The sequence below is a fragment of the Ascaphus truei genome, chromosome 2 (assembly GCF_040206685.1).
Source record: "Ascaphus truei isolate aAscTru1 chromosome 2, aAscTru1.hap1, whole genome shotgun sequence".
Lineage (NCBI taxonomy): Eukaryota > Metazoa > Chordata > Amphibia > Anura > Ascaphidae > Ascaphus > Ascaphus truei.
In genome coordinates, this window is record NC_134484.1 from 6,843,988 (window position 1) to 6,861,646 (window position 17,659).

The following is a 17,659-nucleotide window of genomic DNA, read 5'->3' on the forward strand; positions in this document are numbered from 1 at the left end:
GAAAAAAACAAAAACCAGTCACTGTTATCTAATACAGGGGCGCGCAAACTGGGGGGGGGGGGGGCGAGATTTTGTAGGGGGGGAGGGGTGCAGCACTTAGAGGCCCTGCGCCCACCCCCAAAGCGTTTAAGCGAAATGCCGGGGAACCGCGCGAGGCCTCTGTAAGTTCCCTTACCTTGTCTCCGAGGGCTCGAGTGACGCGTCGCCATGGCAACGCGGCGTCACTTGACACCGGAGACAAGTTAAAGGGGGGCGGGGGGAGGGCAGGCAGGTGGTGCAGACCCCCTGATCTAATACTACAGAAATGATTTTTTTTATTTAAACCACATAAGATTTCCCACGTTTAGCGGATTACTCATCATTATATTTGTTTAAGAAAACGGGCTCCGTTTGTTTGACTTTTTTGAGATACTGACCGGAAAAGGAGCCCCCCGGTTTAAATCCCCTCCCCCCCCGCACGGATCAGCTTCCTATTGGCTCTCGTGTCGCTCGAGATTTAAACCCCCATAATGTTTACCCACCCAGCGAGATTGCAGGGTTACCTTCAGAGGAAAGTGTCGGGAAGCAGGGGGTCCCCGGGGATGAAATGAAAGCGGGTAAACTCCGGAGACCCCCCTGCTTCATACCCAGGCTTCCTATTGGTCGGCATAGGCGCAGGAGTTTTGAAAAGCGGCCATTATGTGAACCCTGCTAGCCGAGCGCTATCGGCACTGACTTCAGAGGTCTGTATCTCCGGAAGTAGGGGGTTCCCGGAGCACAAATTAATGGGGTTCAACACCGGAGACCCCCTGCTTCCATCCCCTGTAACGGAAAATCGCCGGCTTGGATTGCAGCTTTAGGCATTATTATTTACAGCAGGGCCCCGCTTCTCGGCGCTTCGCTTTTCGGCGATCCGCCGATACGGCGGCACCGAGAAGGGGGCCGCCATCTTTGATCCTCAGTCGCGCATGCGCAGAACTGGCGGTTGCGCCCGGCGCGCATGCGCAGACCGTTGTCTGTGGGCGCATACCGTAGTTTGCGCACGCAGACCATAGGCCACGCATGCGCAAAACGGCGAAAACGCCGTTCTGCGCATGCACAGAACTGAAAATCACTGGATCCGCTTTCCGGCGATTTTCACTATACGGCGGGCCCCTGAAACGGAACCCGCCGTATACCCGGGGCCCCTGGAACGGAATCCGTCGTATACCCGGGGCCCTGGAACGGAACCCACCGTATACCCGGGGCCCCTGGAATGGAACCCACCGTATACCCGGGGCCCCTGGAACGGAACCCGCCGTATACCCGGGGCCCCTGGAACGGAACCCGCCGTATACCCGGGGCCCCTGGAACGGAACCCGCCGTATACCCGGGGCCTCTGGAACGGAACCCGCCGTATACCCGGGGCCTCTGGAACGGAACCCGCCGTATACCCGGGGCCTCTGGAACGGAACCCGCCGTATACCCGGGCCCCTGGAACGGAACCCGCCATATACCCGGGGCCCCTGGAACGGAACCCGCCGTATACCCGGGGCCCCTGGAACGGAACCCACCGTATACCCGGGGCCCTTGGAACGGAACCCGCCGTATACCCGGGGCCCGGCTGTATGTCAGGAAATCGGTGACAGGAAATAGTTTTATGATGTTGTTTTTGTATTCTTATTTTGGCTGGGAAGTAAGAGGGGCCGCCCCTGTAACGTTGCGATCTCCGTCACTTTGGGGGAAAAACAAGTGAAGTTACCGCGCGCTTTCCGCGTAACGGGGACGAGGAAAGGGAGCGTTTCGCCGTTTGTGTTTGGGAGGATTTTTCTTTTTGTCGGGACCCCTGAGATGGGGGTTGGGGGAGCGCGTCAATCAAGTGTTTACCACTAGCCCACCCTGTCTCTGTGAGAGCCAATAAGGAGAGGGATTTGCCTGTGCAAACTCTTGTTCACCACTCGTTAAGATCACACAGTAGGGGAATAGCTAAGGAAACCAACAACCCCCTACCCCCGCACCATGGTACCCTGTGTACAGCAGGGGTATCAAACTCCATCCTCAAGGGCCACCAATAGGCCAGGTTTTATCCCTGCTTCAGCACAGGTGGATGAATCCGTCAATGCTTCACTACAGGTGGATGAATCAGTCTCTGCTTCAGCACAGGTGGCTCAATCAGTGGCTCAGATTTTGACTGAGCCATCTGTGCTGAAGCAGGGATATCCTGAAATCTTGACCTGATGGTGGCCCTTGAGGACTGGAGTTGGCCACCCCTGCTCTAGAGTGTAAGCTCTCAGGAGCAGGGCCCTCAATGCATTAGAAACATCAAAATGGTTGCTCTGCCACTGATTGAGCCACCGGTGCTGAAGCAGGGATAGCCATAAAACCTGGCCTGTTGGTGTCCCTTGAGAATGGAATTTTGACACCCCCGGATTCGGCTAGGTCCCCAGTGCAGCCGGGGGCGCACGCGGCCCTGCGGGCGCCTCTCACCAGCCCCTTACCTCCTCCCTGGCTGTCCCCAGTGCCTCCTCGCTCCCTGGCTCACTGCGCACTGCGACGCGTCAGCCAGCAGGGGCTACAGCAGAATTGTGATCCCGTGCGACGACGCGTCACATGGTGTGCCAGGGAGCCAATCAGAAAGACTGATGGGTGGAGCTAATTACCTGGTAACTCGCTATGTATATCCAGGTACTCGCCAGCAAGCGGTTCCTGCACTGCAGGGTATCTGCCCTGATACAGAAGGCTTTGTGTATTATATGGGGGAGGGGCAGGCAGAGTGGCACGGGGGAGAGGGGCACCTCCCTGTTATGGCCGCGCCCACCCGACCCATCTTGGCCATGCCCCCCGCGCCGAGAAAAGCTCCCTGCAGATCGCGGTGAAGCGCCGTGCACGCGCCCCCAGGACGCAAGGCGGGCGTGCTGGGGCGTGCAGCGGGGCCTTAGCCTTACAGAGTAACTTAAAGTGTGTGTATGTGTGTGTGTGTATGTGTGTGTGTGTGTGTGTGTGTATGTGTGTGTGTGTGTGTGTGTATGTATATGTGTGTGTGTGTGTGTGTGTGTATGTATATGTGTGTGTGTGTGTGTGTGTGTGTGTATGTGTGTGTGTGTGTGTGTGTGTATGTATATGTGTGTGTGTGTGTGTGTGTGTGTGTGTGTATGTATATGTGTGTGTGTGTGTGTGTGTGTGTGTGTGTGTGTGTGTGTGTGTGTGTATATATATGTGTGTGTGTGTGTGTGTGTGTGTGTGTGTGTATGTATGTGTGTGTATGTGTGTGTGTGTATGTATATGTGTATGTGTGTGTGTGTGTGTGTGTGTGTGTGTGTGTGTATGTATGTGTGTGTATGTGTGTGTATGTATATGTGTGTGTGTGTATGTGTGTGTGTGTGTGTGTGTATGTATATGTGTGTATGTATATGTGTGTGTGTGTGTGTGTGTGTGTGTGTGTGTATGTATATGTGTGTATGTATATGTGTGTGTGTGTGTGTGTGTGTGTGTGTGTGTGTGTGTGTGTGTGTGTGTGTGTGTGTGTATGTATGTGTGTGTATGTGTGTGTATGTATATGTGTGTGTGTGTGTGTATGTGTTTTTTTTTAATGATTTCTGTTACTTGGTCAGTTCGGCCGTGGGAAGCATGGCAGCTTTATGTACATCCAATGCCTGTGCTTTCCCAGTATCCAATAGGGAGTAAATCCCAAATTTGGCTGATGCTTCCAGTACACAGGTTTTAGATCTGCACCGTGACTCATAACCCAAATGTTTCTCCCTTGCCTCACCTGTGAATGAACGCTGCCTCTATCTCACTGCTATCCTGCATGAGGTTCATTGTTTCCGTGTTCACGCTCGGGGTATTATTTGGGTGTTAACGCTCTGAGTAGAGAGTGCGCTGACATGAGGGCAGAGGGTGCATGAGAACACTGCGATGCGGATAAAGGAGCACTGGATGAGTCAATGTGTCTGAGCTTGGGTTCCCCGACACTCAATGCTTTGTCATTGTTACCCGTGGCCTTACACAACCTCATTCACTCCTCTCCCATTGTGTGTCAGTGACAACATCGCCTGGACCCTCCTCTGTATCTCACTTCTGTTATCCCCCCATCTTTTATATTATGGTGAGCCAAGCATTAAGCATCTCTGTCCCATGGCGCCTCTCCTTCCCACTGGAGGGTCTTGGGGACAGCAGGGATCTCTGTTGTCCCTTGCAATGCAGATAGTGACACAGAAATACTAAATCTCATCCAGTATTTTCCAAGGACCAAAATCGGTGAGTTTGGGGGTTCTAGACCAAAACATGGAGTGGAAAAGTAGCTGCAAAGTTCTATCGGCCGTATTGATATGATAACTAAATACAAATATATTCATGGTTAATACAAGGAGCTTTAAAAATAATTATTCCTCCCAAGGGCAGTACAAACGACACAGAGTTGGAGGAAAGGAGATTTCACCAGCAACAAAGGAATGTGTTCTGTACAGTAAGGGCAGTTACAGTGTGGGATTCCTTACCCATGGAGACTGTGATGGCAGATACAATAGATTTGTTCAAAAAAAGGTTTTAGAAAGGAAAAGTATACAGGGATATACCAAATAGGTATACATGGGAAGGATGTTGATCCGGGGAGAAGTCTGAGTGCCAATTCTTGGAGTTAGGAAGGAATTTATTTTTCCCCTTATGAGATATCATTGGATAATGTTTCACTGGGGTTTTTTGTTTGCCTTCCTCTGGGTCAAAATATTGTAAATATAAATATAGGATAAAGTATCTGTCGTCTGAATTTAACATATGATGAACTTGAAGGACGTGTGTCTTTTTTTCAACCTCATCTACTGTGTAACTGTTATTGAGAGCTGAAGATTTGTTGTAGGTTGTGATACCATTTTAAGCACCAATATTAATGGTCCTATATCAGTTAACTTGTCGTGTACAGAGCTTTCCAGACCTCCACACAATAAAATCGGGGATACGGATCCCAAATGAGTAGGATTCACAGAACGTGAGTGAGAGTTGCAGCTGGTCGCTCCTTCTGACTACGTAGTGATACAATGACACAAAGGGTCCCATATGACCATTGAGCCTTCCAGTCTAGGGTAACTTAGTAACAGAGACAAAATAGTTGTACAGTCACCAAATCTGTGCCTCTCCCTGCAAGGTGATCTGGTGACTCGGATGTAGAAGGGATATGTTGCCCACTGTGTCTCAGAGAAGACACACACCGGTCACTCCCTCTACTGCGTGTCACCGAAACTGAAGGCTTCAAAGGTGCTTTGAGTCTCCGTCCCACTGCAGGATAACTTCCGAGAGGCTCATGCAGTGTCCTGTTCCACTGCAGTGTGACACAGGGACAACATAGAAGAGACCAAGGTCCCATTCAGCACGGAGCTACCATAACAGGGTGATACAGAGAGAGAAGGGCCATGGAATATGTCTTCTGTCTCAGGGCCAGACATGGGCCATGGAATATGTCTTCTATCTCAGTGCCAGGGCCAGACACAGAAGTACCATGGAGTATGTCTTGTTGCTCAGGGACAGACATGGGCCAAGAAATATGTACCCCCCACTGCAGGGGATCACAATGGCATAGAGACAGAAGGCATTTGCCATGGGGCATCTCCTCTTGTATACATATAGAAGTTAAGTGGCTTGGTAGGGCAATGTTGAGGTGAAGAGAAGCTGCCTCTGGCCGAGGTATATACCTGTTCTGTGTATATACAGGGGGAACTGTTTGTCAGTGCCTGGGAGGTTTGCACTTCTGCTGCCCAGCCGTATTATTAGCGGTTATTTATAAAGCGCCAACATATTCCGAAGTGCGGTACAATGGGGGTAAATTACATAGCGTTACATACAAATACGGACAGACCAGCCCAAACAGAGAGGTAATGAGGGCCCTGATCCTGGGAGCTTGCACTCTAGTGCAGGAGTGGCCAACTCCCGTTCTCAAGGGCCACCAACAGGTCTGGTTTCCAGGATATCCCTGCTTCAGCACAGGCGATTGAGCCACCTGTGCTGAAGCAGAGATATCCTGAAAACCTGGCCTGTTGGTGGACCCTTGAGGACTGGAGCTGGCCACTCCTGTGTCATTGACTGAGTCACTGATTGAGCCACCTGTGCTGAAGCAGGGATATCCTGAAAACATGGCCTGTTGGTGGACCCTTGAGGACAGGAGTTGGCCGGCCCTGTCTCTAGAGGGAATACGCTGCAATGTTGCAACAAAAGGTAAAGTAGCTTTCTCCTTGTAGGATGGAGTATATATCAGTGTGGAGTATGGTCCTGCCGATCCCAGTAAGGTTTGAGGGTGTGGATGTTAAGGGGTGTTAGCAGGGAGACTGGTCCCAATGCTGTTGGAGGGCTGGGGGGGAATGGGGGGGGGAGGAGTTGGGGGTTAGAGGTACGCCAGATAACGCACCTTTTTAAGGAAGCCTTTCAGGGAGCGTTTACATGTCTGAAATGCTTGGAATAAACCTGTGACTACAGATTGCTTTAACCCCCGCACCGTGAAGCATGTCTGACACAGCGATAAAGGGGATTACGCCGGCAGGCGCAGCGTCGGTGTTTGGGGTAATTACGTGTCGCGGGCCTGGCTGGGAGACGCGGTGAGGTGAGGCGCAGGTAGGGGCAGGTTCAGAGAGCGGAAGGTATGCAGGCGGGACAGGCAGGAACAGGCAAAGTGCTGACACGGAGGAGCCCCGGGAAGCTGACAAGGGGGGGAGGAGGAGGATGAGCTGGAACGAGGTGAGAGGGGGGAAAGGGGAGACTCATCAGATAGGTATGTGTGAGGGGGGGGGGGCAGGGGCAGAGCAGATACACAAGTGTGCGCACACACGTATACATGGAATACACACACATAAAGGAGACAGGAAACAGCATTTCTTTGCTGACAGATACACACTATTCTAGTAGTCTCTGTCGTCCTATAAACATGTATGCGCTGGGTGTACTGTATGCGCTGTATGTGCTGTATGTGCTGTATGCGCTGTATGCGCTGTATGCGCTGTATGCGCTGTATGCGCTGTATGCCCTGTGTGTGCTGTGTGTGCTGTATGTGCTGTATGTGCTGCATGTATTGTATGTGCTGTATGCGCTGTGTGTGCTGTATGCGCTGTATGTACTGTATGCGTGGTATGTGCTGTATGTGCTGTATGTATTGTATGTGCTGTGTGCGCTGTGTGCGCTGTATGTGCTGTGTGCGCTGTATGTGCTGGATGTGCTGTATGCACTGTGTGTGCTGTATGCACTGTATGTACTGTATGCGCTGTATGCGCTGTATGCGCTGTATGCGCTGTATGTGCTGTATGTGCTGTATGCGCTGTATGTGCTGTATGTACTGTATGCGCTGTGTGCTGTATGTACTGTATGCGCTGTATGTACTGTATGCGTGGTATGCGCTGTATGCACTGTATGTACTGTATGCGCTGTGTGTGCTGTATGCACTGTATGTACTGTATGCGCTGTATGCGCTGTATGCGCTGTATGTGCTGTATGTACTGTATGCGCTGTGTGTGCTGTATGTACTGTATGCGCTGTATGTACTGTATGCGTGGTATGTACTGTATGCGCTGTATGCACTGTATGTACTGTATGCGCTGTATGTACTGTATGTACTGTATGCGCTGTATGTACTGTATGCGTGGTATGTGCTGTATGTACTGTATGTACTGTATGCGCTGTATGTACTGTATGCGCTGTGTGTGCTGTATGCACTGTATGTACTGTATGCGCTGTATGTGCTGTATGTACTGTATGCGCTGTGTGTGCTGTATGTACTGTATGCGCTGTATGTACTGGATGCGTGGTATGCGCTGTATGCACTGTATGTACTGTATGCGCTGTGTGTGCTGTATGCACTGTATGTACTGTATGCGCTGTATGCGCTGTATGCGCTGTATGCGCTGTATGTGCTGTATGTACTGTATGCGCTGTATGTGCTGTATGCGCTGTGTGTGCTGTATGTACTGTATGCGCTATATGTACTGTATGCGTGGTATGCGCTGTATGCACTGTATGTACTGTATGCGCTGTATGTACTGTATGCGCTGTATGTACTGTATGCGTGGTATGTACTGTATGTACTGTACGCGCTGTATGTACTGTATGCGCTGTATGCGCTGTATGCGCTGTATGCGCTGTATGTGCTGTATGTACTGTATGCGCTGTATGCGCTGTATGCGCTGTATGCGCTGTATGCGTTGTGTGTGCTGTATGCGCTGTATGTACTGTATGCGCTGTATGCGCTGGGTGTACTGTATGTGCTGTATGTACTGTATGCGCTGTATGTATTGTATGCGCTGTATGTATTGTATGTGCTGTATGTGCTGTATGTATTGTATGTGCTGTATGTACTGTATGTATTGTATATGCTGTATGCAGGGTGTAAAACTGCAGCTGTACAGACACACACATTTTTCTTATGATGGTCTAGTTATAAAGTACCGACATATACCACAGCACAGTACAATGGAGGGACAAAATATACCACAGCGCAGTACAATGGGGGTGTAACATATACCACAGCAAAGTACAATGGGGGGGGGTAACATATACCACAGCACAGTACAATGGGGAGGGGATAACATATACCACAGCGCAGAACAATGGGGGGGGGGGGTAACATATACCACAGCGCAGTACAATTGGGGGGACACATATACCACAGCGCAGTACAATGGGGGGGGGCACATATACCACAGCGCAGTACAATGGGGGGGGGCACATACCACAACACCGTACAAAGGGGGACGCACATATACCACAGCACAGTACAATGAAGGGGGGGGACACATATACCACAGCGCAGTACAATGGGGGGGGGGGCACATATACCACAGCGCAGTACAATGAGGGGGGGCACATACCACAGCACTGTACAATGGGGGACACACATATACCACAGCACAGTACAATGGGGGGGGCTAACATATACCACAAAGCAGTACAATGGGGGGGCACATATACCACAGCGCAGTACAATGGGGGACGCACATATACCACAGCACAGTACAATGTGGGGGGCACATATACCACAGTGCAGTACAATGGGGGGGACACATATACCACAGCGCAGTACAATGAGGGGGGGGGGCACATACCACAGCACTGTACAATGGGGGACACACATATACCACAGCACAGTACAATGGGGGACACACATATATCACAGCACAGTACAATGGGGGGGGGGCAGAGTTATATAAATTACATAAACAGAGTTACATAGAAATGAGGACAAACCGATACAAAAGGTAATGAGCCTGATCCTAAGAGCTTACTATGTATGTATGTATGTATGTATGTATGTATGTATAAATAGATAGAGATAGAGATGTAGCTTGGGTGGAGGAAAAAACGTTACAGATAGATAGATATGTAGATATAGATGTATTGTGTTAGCCGAGCTTTAATGATCAAAAATGTATGCAACCGTTCGGGACACTTAGCGATGGCCTAAACCGAGACGGCAGTTTCATGAGTTACTACTTACATGAGATAACTCTCTTCCCTTGAGTGATGTGAAATATTATATCTATGGCGCCTCGCACATAACCTCAAATATAAAAGGATATATACAACTCGTATCAGGTACTGGAACAGGTGTAGGGATGTGCTCCACAACGAAGAAGATTCGTATTAAATAAAGACAAAAATTTATTTATATACGAATCTTCTTATTTATATATGAATCTTCTTCGTTGTGGAGCACATCCCTACACCTGTTCCAGTACCTGATACGGGTTGTATATATACTTTTATATTTGAGGTTATATGCGAGGCGCCATAGATATAATATTTCACATCACATGTTGTTTCTCTGACCTGGGGGTCAGTGTTATATCACAGGCAGCCGCCAGCTTTTACTTATTATATCACATTAATTAGCATCTTTGAATTTTAGCGCTACCTTTTCCTGTTTTTCGTTCTCTTCCCTTGAGTGCTAAAGGCCATGTCTAAACATACTGCGCTATATGTATGCACACACAGCTGTCTCTTACACATGCAGATACTCCATGTAATTCCATCCTTCTATATACCAATAGGGGCCACATAGTATCAACACACACTTTTAGTAATACAACACCTTCTTACTTTTCCACCTCCACCCACACCATTGATATACACACACACACACACACACACACACACACACACACACACACACACACACACACACACACACACACACACACACACACACACACACACACACACACACACACACCTCCCCTCCCTCCTTCAGGGACTATTTAACAAACGTATGTATGTGTATATATAATATATATCTCAAGAGTTGGTATAAACCGAGTGTAAAAAATCAAAACTTACCAGAACCTTACATATCAAAACCAAACACAAAACCCGTATGATTGTTAGAACCAAAACACCAAGCGCACCATCTCTATGTATTACTTGGGATATCTTCCAAGCCAAGTGCACCATCTCTATGTATTACTTGGGATATCTTCCAAGCCAAGTGCACCATCTCTATGTATTACTTGGGATATCTTCCAAGCCAAGTGCACCACCTCTATGTATTACTTGGGATATCTTCCAAGCCAAGTGCACCACCTCTATGTATTACTTGGGATATCTTTTTAATTTAATTTATCAGTTGTAGTATTTTAGATTTCTAATTGTTTTTATGATTGCATACGTCTTTTAAGCACATTTCATGCTTTATTATGGTATTTTAGCATATTCTCGTTTTATTTTGAGAGTTTTCCATAGTTTGGTAAAATTCTAAATATATACACAAACCACCACACACACAAACCACCACACACACAAACCACCACACACACAAACCACCACACACACAAACCACCACACACACACAAACCACCACACACACACAAACCACCACACACACAAACCACCACACACATAAACCACCACACACACAAACCACCACACACATAAACCACCACACCGACACACACCATACACACACACACCACACAATATTGCACCAGTTATCGTGCAAGCTCCAATTGGCAGCTGATTGGAGGTACAGAATAAAGGTTATATACACGGGATAATCTTGGGTTCCATGTAGGGAAAATAGGGAGACGAGTTGTGTCCAAACTCTGGCGCCTGTAAATGTTTCCTGATTGTTTACACAAAAGTCGGACTCCCTGCCACCTTTCCCATAAAACTCGGAGTCCCTGTGACCAGATCACAAGTGAGGGAATGACACAGTGATGGGTCGGGGAACCTGGGAACCCTCCCTTTCTGCTACCACATTAAGTACGGTTATACGGCTTGTGATCTCATCTGTGACGTCCCAACCAATCCAAACCGGGGCGGCATCCTTCAACTCCATGAAGCAGCTGAGAGACGGACACTCGTGTGTTAGTGCAACGGTGGCCAACTCCAGTGCTCAAGGGCCACCAACAGGTCAGGTTTTCAGGATACCCCTGCTTCAGCACAGGTGGCTCAATCAGTCTATTCGACTGAGCCACTGATTGAGCCACCTGTGCGGAAGCAGGGATATCCTGCAAACCTGACCTGCTGGTGGCTCTTGAGCACTGGAGTTGGCCTCCCCTGATCTAGAGTGTAAGCTCTCAGGAACAGGGCCCTCAATACATTAGAAATGTCGAGATTGACGGCAGATGAGAAGCACTTGACCCATTGGTCTGCCCATTTTCCTATCTGCTATAACATTTCAAACCATCGTAGACCCTTTAGTTTATTTCATACTAGCTTTTGTGCCCGGCTTCGCCAAGGGAATGTAATATTGAATACATGTCCCCGCCTCCCCCTCCCGGCACATCTCCCCGGGCTCCCCTTCCCCCCCTGCTGCTAGATGTAGTGCGGGGTGAGATTTGTCCCTGTCTGTGTGTGTCTGTCTGTGTGTGTATATGTGTATCTGTCTGTGTGTGTGTCTCTCCCCGTTGCCGGAACATGTCCCCCTTCCCCCCTGCTGGTGGAACATCTCCCCGCACTACTGTGGCATGTCCCCTCGCTGTCAGCACATATCCCCGCCCCCCTCCCCCACCCGTTGGTACATCTCCCCTCGCTGGCGGCACATTTCCCTCCCCCCCCCCCCCTTGTACATCTCCCCTCGCTAGCTGGCTCATCTCCCCCCACTAGCTGGCACATCTCCCCCTCCTCCCCGCTGGCACATCTCCCCCGCAAATCTCACATCACACACAGAGAAACAGAGACACACACAGCCCCGATCCAGGCAAGGACGCCCCCTCCCTTAGTAGCCACGCCCCCCCGGCCCCCCTCCTGCTCTAACAGATTTGCTGGACAGCCGAGGGAAACTTAGAATGTCCATAATTTGGGAGGCGAGTCACATTGGAAGCTCAAATCCGCAGCAGAATGTACAGTGTCAGTTTCATTGTGCTACGTGGTGCCGTTTCTGAGATTGCGATGCTTCGGACATACAAACAAACAGACGGAATCTAACTTAGAATTATAGTATAGATGTAGGGTCTCCTGGTGTCTGTACCAAACAGTTTATTATTGCCTTGCTATATTAGCTTCTACCACCTCTGCAGTGTGGCTAATCCATGAATCCACCACCCTTTCCATGAATCCATACCGCCACACATTTCTCTCGGGTTGTGCGTTTTCAAAGCATGACCTCTCGCCCCAGCACGCCGGCCCTCCTTTTGCCTTGGCATTTTATTACAAACCCTAATTCTGGTGTATGACATGATAACACTGTGTAATATCAAACGGGTTGGATTGTCAGAACGTGCAATTCTCATCTCCCGATAGTTCCACGGGCCGGACTCATTACCCATCACCAGGCATCCACCCCACATCATATGCCACGGGCTGGACTCAATGTCCATCACCAGGCATCCACCCCACATCATATGCCACGTGCCGGCTCATTACCCATCTCCAGGCATATCATATGCCACAAGCCAGACTCATTACCCGTCACAAGTCACATCATACGCCACGGGCCGGACTCATTACCCATCACCAGGCACATCATATGCCACGTGCCGGGCTCATTACCCATCACCAGGCACATCATACGCCACGTGCCGGACTCATTACCCATCACCAGGCACATCATACGCCACAGGCCGGACTCATTACCCATCACCAGGCACATCATATGCCACGTGCCGGGCTCATTACCCATCACAAGGCACATCACACGCCACGGGCCGGACTCATTAACCATCACCAGGCACATCATACGCCACGGGCCGGACTCATTACCCATCACCAGACACATCATACGCCACGGGCCGGACTCATTACCCATCCCCAGGCACATCATACGCCACGGGCCGGACTCATTACCCATCACCAGGCACATCATACGCCACGGGCCGGACTCATTACCCATTACCAGGCACATCATACGCCACGGGCCGGGGCTAATTACCCATCACCAGGCACATCATACGCCACGGGCCGGACTCATTACCATCACCAGGCACATCATACGCCACGGGCCGGACTCATTACCCATCACCAGGCACATCATACGCCACAGGCCTGACTCATTACCCATCACAAGGCACATCATACGCCACGGGTCGGACTCATTACCCATCACCAGGCACATCATATGCCACGGGCCGGACTCATTACCCATCACCAGGCACATCATACGCCACGGGCCGGACTCATTACCCATCACCAGGCACATCATATGCCACGGGCCGGACTCATTACCCATCACCAGGCACATCATACGCCATGTGCCAGACTCATTACCCATCACCAGGCACATCATACGCCACGTGCCGGGCTCATTACCCATCACCAGGCACATCATATGCCACAGGCCGGCTAATTACCCATCACCAGGCACATCATACGCACATGCCAGACTCATTACCCATCACCAGGCACATCATACGCCACGGGCCGGGCTAATTACCCATCACCAGGCACATCATACTCCACAGCCGGGATAATTACCCATCACCAGGCACATCATACGCCACGGGCCGGACTCATTACCCATCACAAGACACATCATACGCCACGGGCCGGACTCATTACCCATCACCAGGCACATCATACGCCACGGGCCAGACTTATTACCCATCACCAGGCACATCATATGCCACGGGCCGGACTCATTACCCATCACCAGGCACATCATACGCCACGGGCCGGACTCATTACCCATCACCAGGCACATCATACGCCACATGCCAGACTCATTACCCATCACCAGGCACATCATACGCCACGTGCCGGGCTCATTACCCATCACCAGGCACATCATATGCCATGGGCCAGACTCATTACCCATCACAGGGCACATCATACGCCACGTGCCGGACTCATTACCCATCACCAGGCACATCATACGCCACAGGCCAGACTTATTACCCATCACCAGGCACATCATATGCCACGGGCCGGACTCATTACCCATCACCAGGCACATCATACGCCACGTGCCGGGCTCATTACCCATCACCAGGCATCCATCCCACATCATATGCCACGGGCCAGACTCATTACCCATCACAGGGCACATCATACGCCACGGGCCAGACTCATTACCCATCACCAGGCACATCATACGCCACGGGTCAGACTTATTACCCATCACCAGGCACATCATATGCCACGGGCCGGACTCATTACCCATCACAGGGCACATCATCCGCCACGTGCCGGACTCATTACCCATCACCAGGCACATCATACGCCACGGGCCAGACTTATTACCCATCACCAGGCACATCATATGCCACGGGCCGGACTCATTACCCATCACCAGGCACATCATACGCCACGTGCCGGGCTCATTACCCATCACCAGGCATCCATCCCACATCATATGCCACGGGCCGGACTCATTACCCATCACCAGGCACATCATACGCCACGTGCCGGGCTCATTACCCATCACCAGGCATCCATCCCACATCATATGCCACGGGCCGGACTCATTAACCATCACCAGGCACATCATATGCCACGGGCCGGACTCATTACCCATCACCAGGCATATCATATGCCACGGGCCAGACTCATTACCCATCACCAGGCACATCATATGCCACGGGCCGGACTCATTACCCATCACCAGGCACATCATACGCCACGGGCCGGGCTAATTACCCATCACCAGGCACATCATATGCCTTGGGCCGGACTCATTACCCATCACAAGACACATCATACGCCACGGGCCGGACTCATTACCCATCACCAGGCACATCATACGCCACGGGCCAGACTTATTTCCCATCACCAGGCACATCATATGCCACGGGCCAGACTCATTACCCATCACCAGGCACATCATACGCCACGTGCCAGGCTAATTACCCATCACAAGGCACATCATACGCCACGGGCCGGGCTAATTACCCATTACAAGGCACATCATATGCCACGGGCCGGGCTAATTACCCATCACAAGGCACATCATACGCAACGTGCCAGACTCATTACCCATCACCAGGCACATCATACGCCATGGGCCGGGCTAATTACCCATCACCAGGCACATCATATGCCACGGGCCGGACTCATTACCCATCACAAGACACATCATATGCCACGGGCCGGACTCATTACCCATCACCAGGCACATCATATGCCACGGGCCGGACTTATTACCCATCACCAGGCACATCATACGCCACGTGCCGGGCTCATTACCCATCACCAGGCACATCATATGCCACGGGCCGGACTCATTACCCATCACCAGGCACATCATATGCCATGGGCCAGACTCATTACCCATCACAAGGCACATCATACGCCACGGGCCGGACTCATTACCCATCACCAGGCACATCATATGCCACGGGCCGGACTCATTACCCATCACCAGGCACATCATATGCCACGGGCCGGACTCATTACCCATCACAAGACACATCATACGCCACGGGCCGGACTCATTACCCATCACCAGGCACATCATACGCCACGGGCCAGACTCATTACCCATCACCAGGCACATCATATGCCACGGGCCGGACTCATTACCCATCACCAGGCACATCATACGCCACGTGCCGGACTCATTACCCATCCCCAGGCACATCCTACGCCACGGGCCAGACTTATTACCCATCACCAGGCACATCATATGCCATGGGCCGGACTCATTACACATCACCAGGCACATCATATGCCACGTGCCGGGCTCATTACCCATCACCAGGCACATCATACGCCACGTGCCGGGCTCATTACCCATCACCAGGCACATCATACGCCACGTGCCAGGCTAATTACCCATCAAAAGGCACATCATACGCCACGGGCCGGGCTAATTACCCATTACAAGGCACATCATATGCCACGGGCCGGGCTCATTACCCATCACAAGGCACATCATACGCCACGTGCCAGACTCATTACCCATCACCAGGCACATCATACGCCATGGGCCGGGCTAATTACCCATCACCAGGCACATCATATGCCACGGGCCGGACTCATTACCCATCACAAGACACATCATATGCCACGGGCCGGACTCATTACCCATCACCAGGCACATCATATGCCACGGGCCGGACTCATTACCCATCACCAGGCACATCATACGCCACGTGCCGGGCTCATTACCCATCACCAGGCACATCATATGCCACGGGCCGGACTCATTACCCATCACCAGGCACATCATATGCCACGGGCCAGACTCATTACCCATCACAAGGCACATCATACGCCATGGGCCGGACTCATTACCCATCACCAGGCACATCATATGCCACGGGCCGGACTCATTACCCATCACAAGACACATCATACGCCACGGGCCGGACTCATTACCCATCACCAGGCACATCATACGCCACGGGCCAGACTTATTACCCATCACCAGGCACATCATATGCCACGGGCCGGACTCATTACCCATCACCAGGCACATCATACGCCACGTGCCGGACTCATTACCCATCACCAGGCACATCATACGCCACGGGCCAGACTTATTACCCATCACCAGGCACATCATATGCCATGGGCCGGACTCATTACACATCACCAGACACATCATATGCCACATGCCGGGCTCATTACCCATCACCAGGCACATCATACGCCACGTCCCGGGCTCATTACCCATCACCAGGCACATCATACGCCACGTGCCGGACTCATTACCCATCACCAGGCACATCATACGCCACGGGCCAGACTTATTACCCATCACCAGGCACATCATATGCCATGGGCCGGACTCATTACACATCACCAGGCACATCATACGCCACGGGCCGGGCTCATTACCCATCACCAGGCATCCATCCCACATCATATGCCACGGGCCGGACTCATTACCCATCACCAGGCACATCATATGCCACGGGCCGGACTCATTACCCATCACAAGGCACATCATATGCCACGGGCCGGACTCATTACCCATCACCAGGCACATCATATGCCACGGGCCGGACTCATTACCCATCACCAGGCACATCATACGCCACGGGCCGGACTCATTACCATCACCAGGCACATCATACGCCACGGGCCAGACTTATTACCCATCACCAGGCACATCATATGCCATGGGCCGGACTCATTACACATCACCAGACACATCATATGCCACATGCCGGGCTCATTACCCATCACCAGGCACATCATACGCCACGTCCCGGGCTCATTACCCATCACCAGGCACATCATACGCCACGTGCCGGACTCATTACCCATCACCAGGCACATCATACGCCACGGGCCAGACTTATTACCCATCACCAGGCACCCTAAGGGACTAAAACATAGGTTGGTTATGTGGAAA

The 17,659-nt window shown here is 51.3% G+C and overlaps 1 protein-coding gene across 2 annotated transcripts in view; it reads left to right on the top strand.

Annotated features, from left to right (window-relative positions):
* The window catches only part of FAM83H (family with sequence similarity 83 member H), a 110,826-nt gene that overhangs the window by 43,527 nt on the left and 49,640 nt on the right, over positions 1 to 17,659 (top strand). The window contains exon 1 of one of the 2 annotated variants that reach the window (XM_075581180.1): positions 6,492 to 6,678. The exons of the other annotated variant lie outside the window; for it this stretch is intronic. Within the exon in view, the coding sequence (XP_075437295.1) occupies positions 6,664 to 6,678 (15 nt within the window). The 5' untranslated portion in view covers positions 6,492 to 6,663. Of the gene's footprint in view, positions 1 to 6,491; positions 6,679 to 17,659 lie in introns of those variants that run through there. 2 annotated transcript variants of the gene reach the window in all.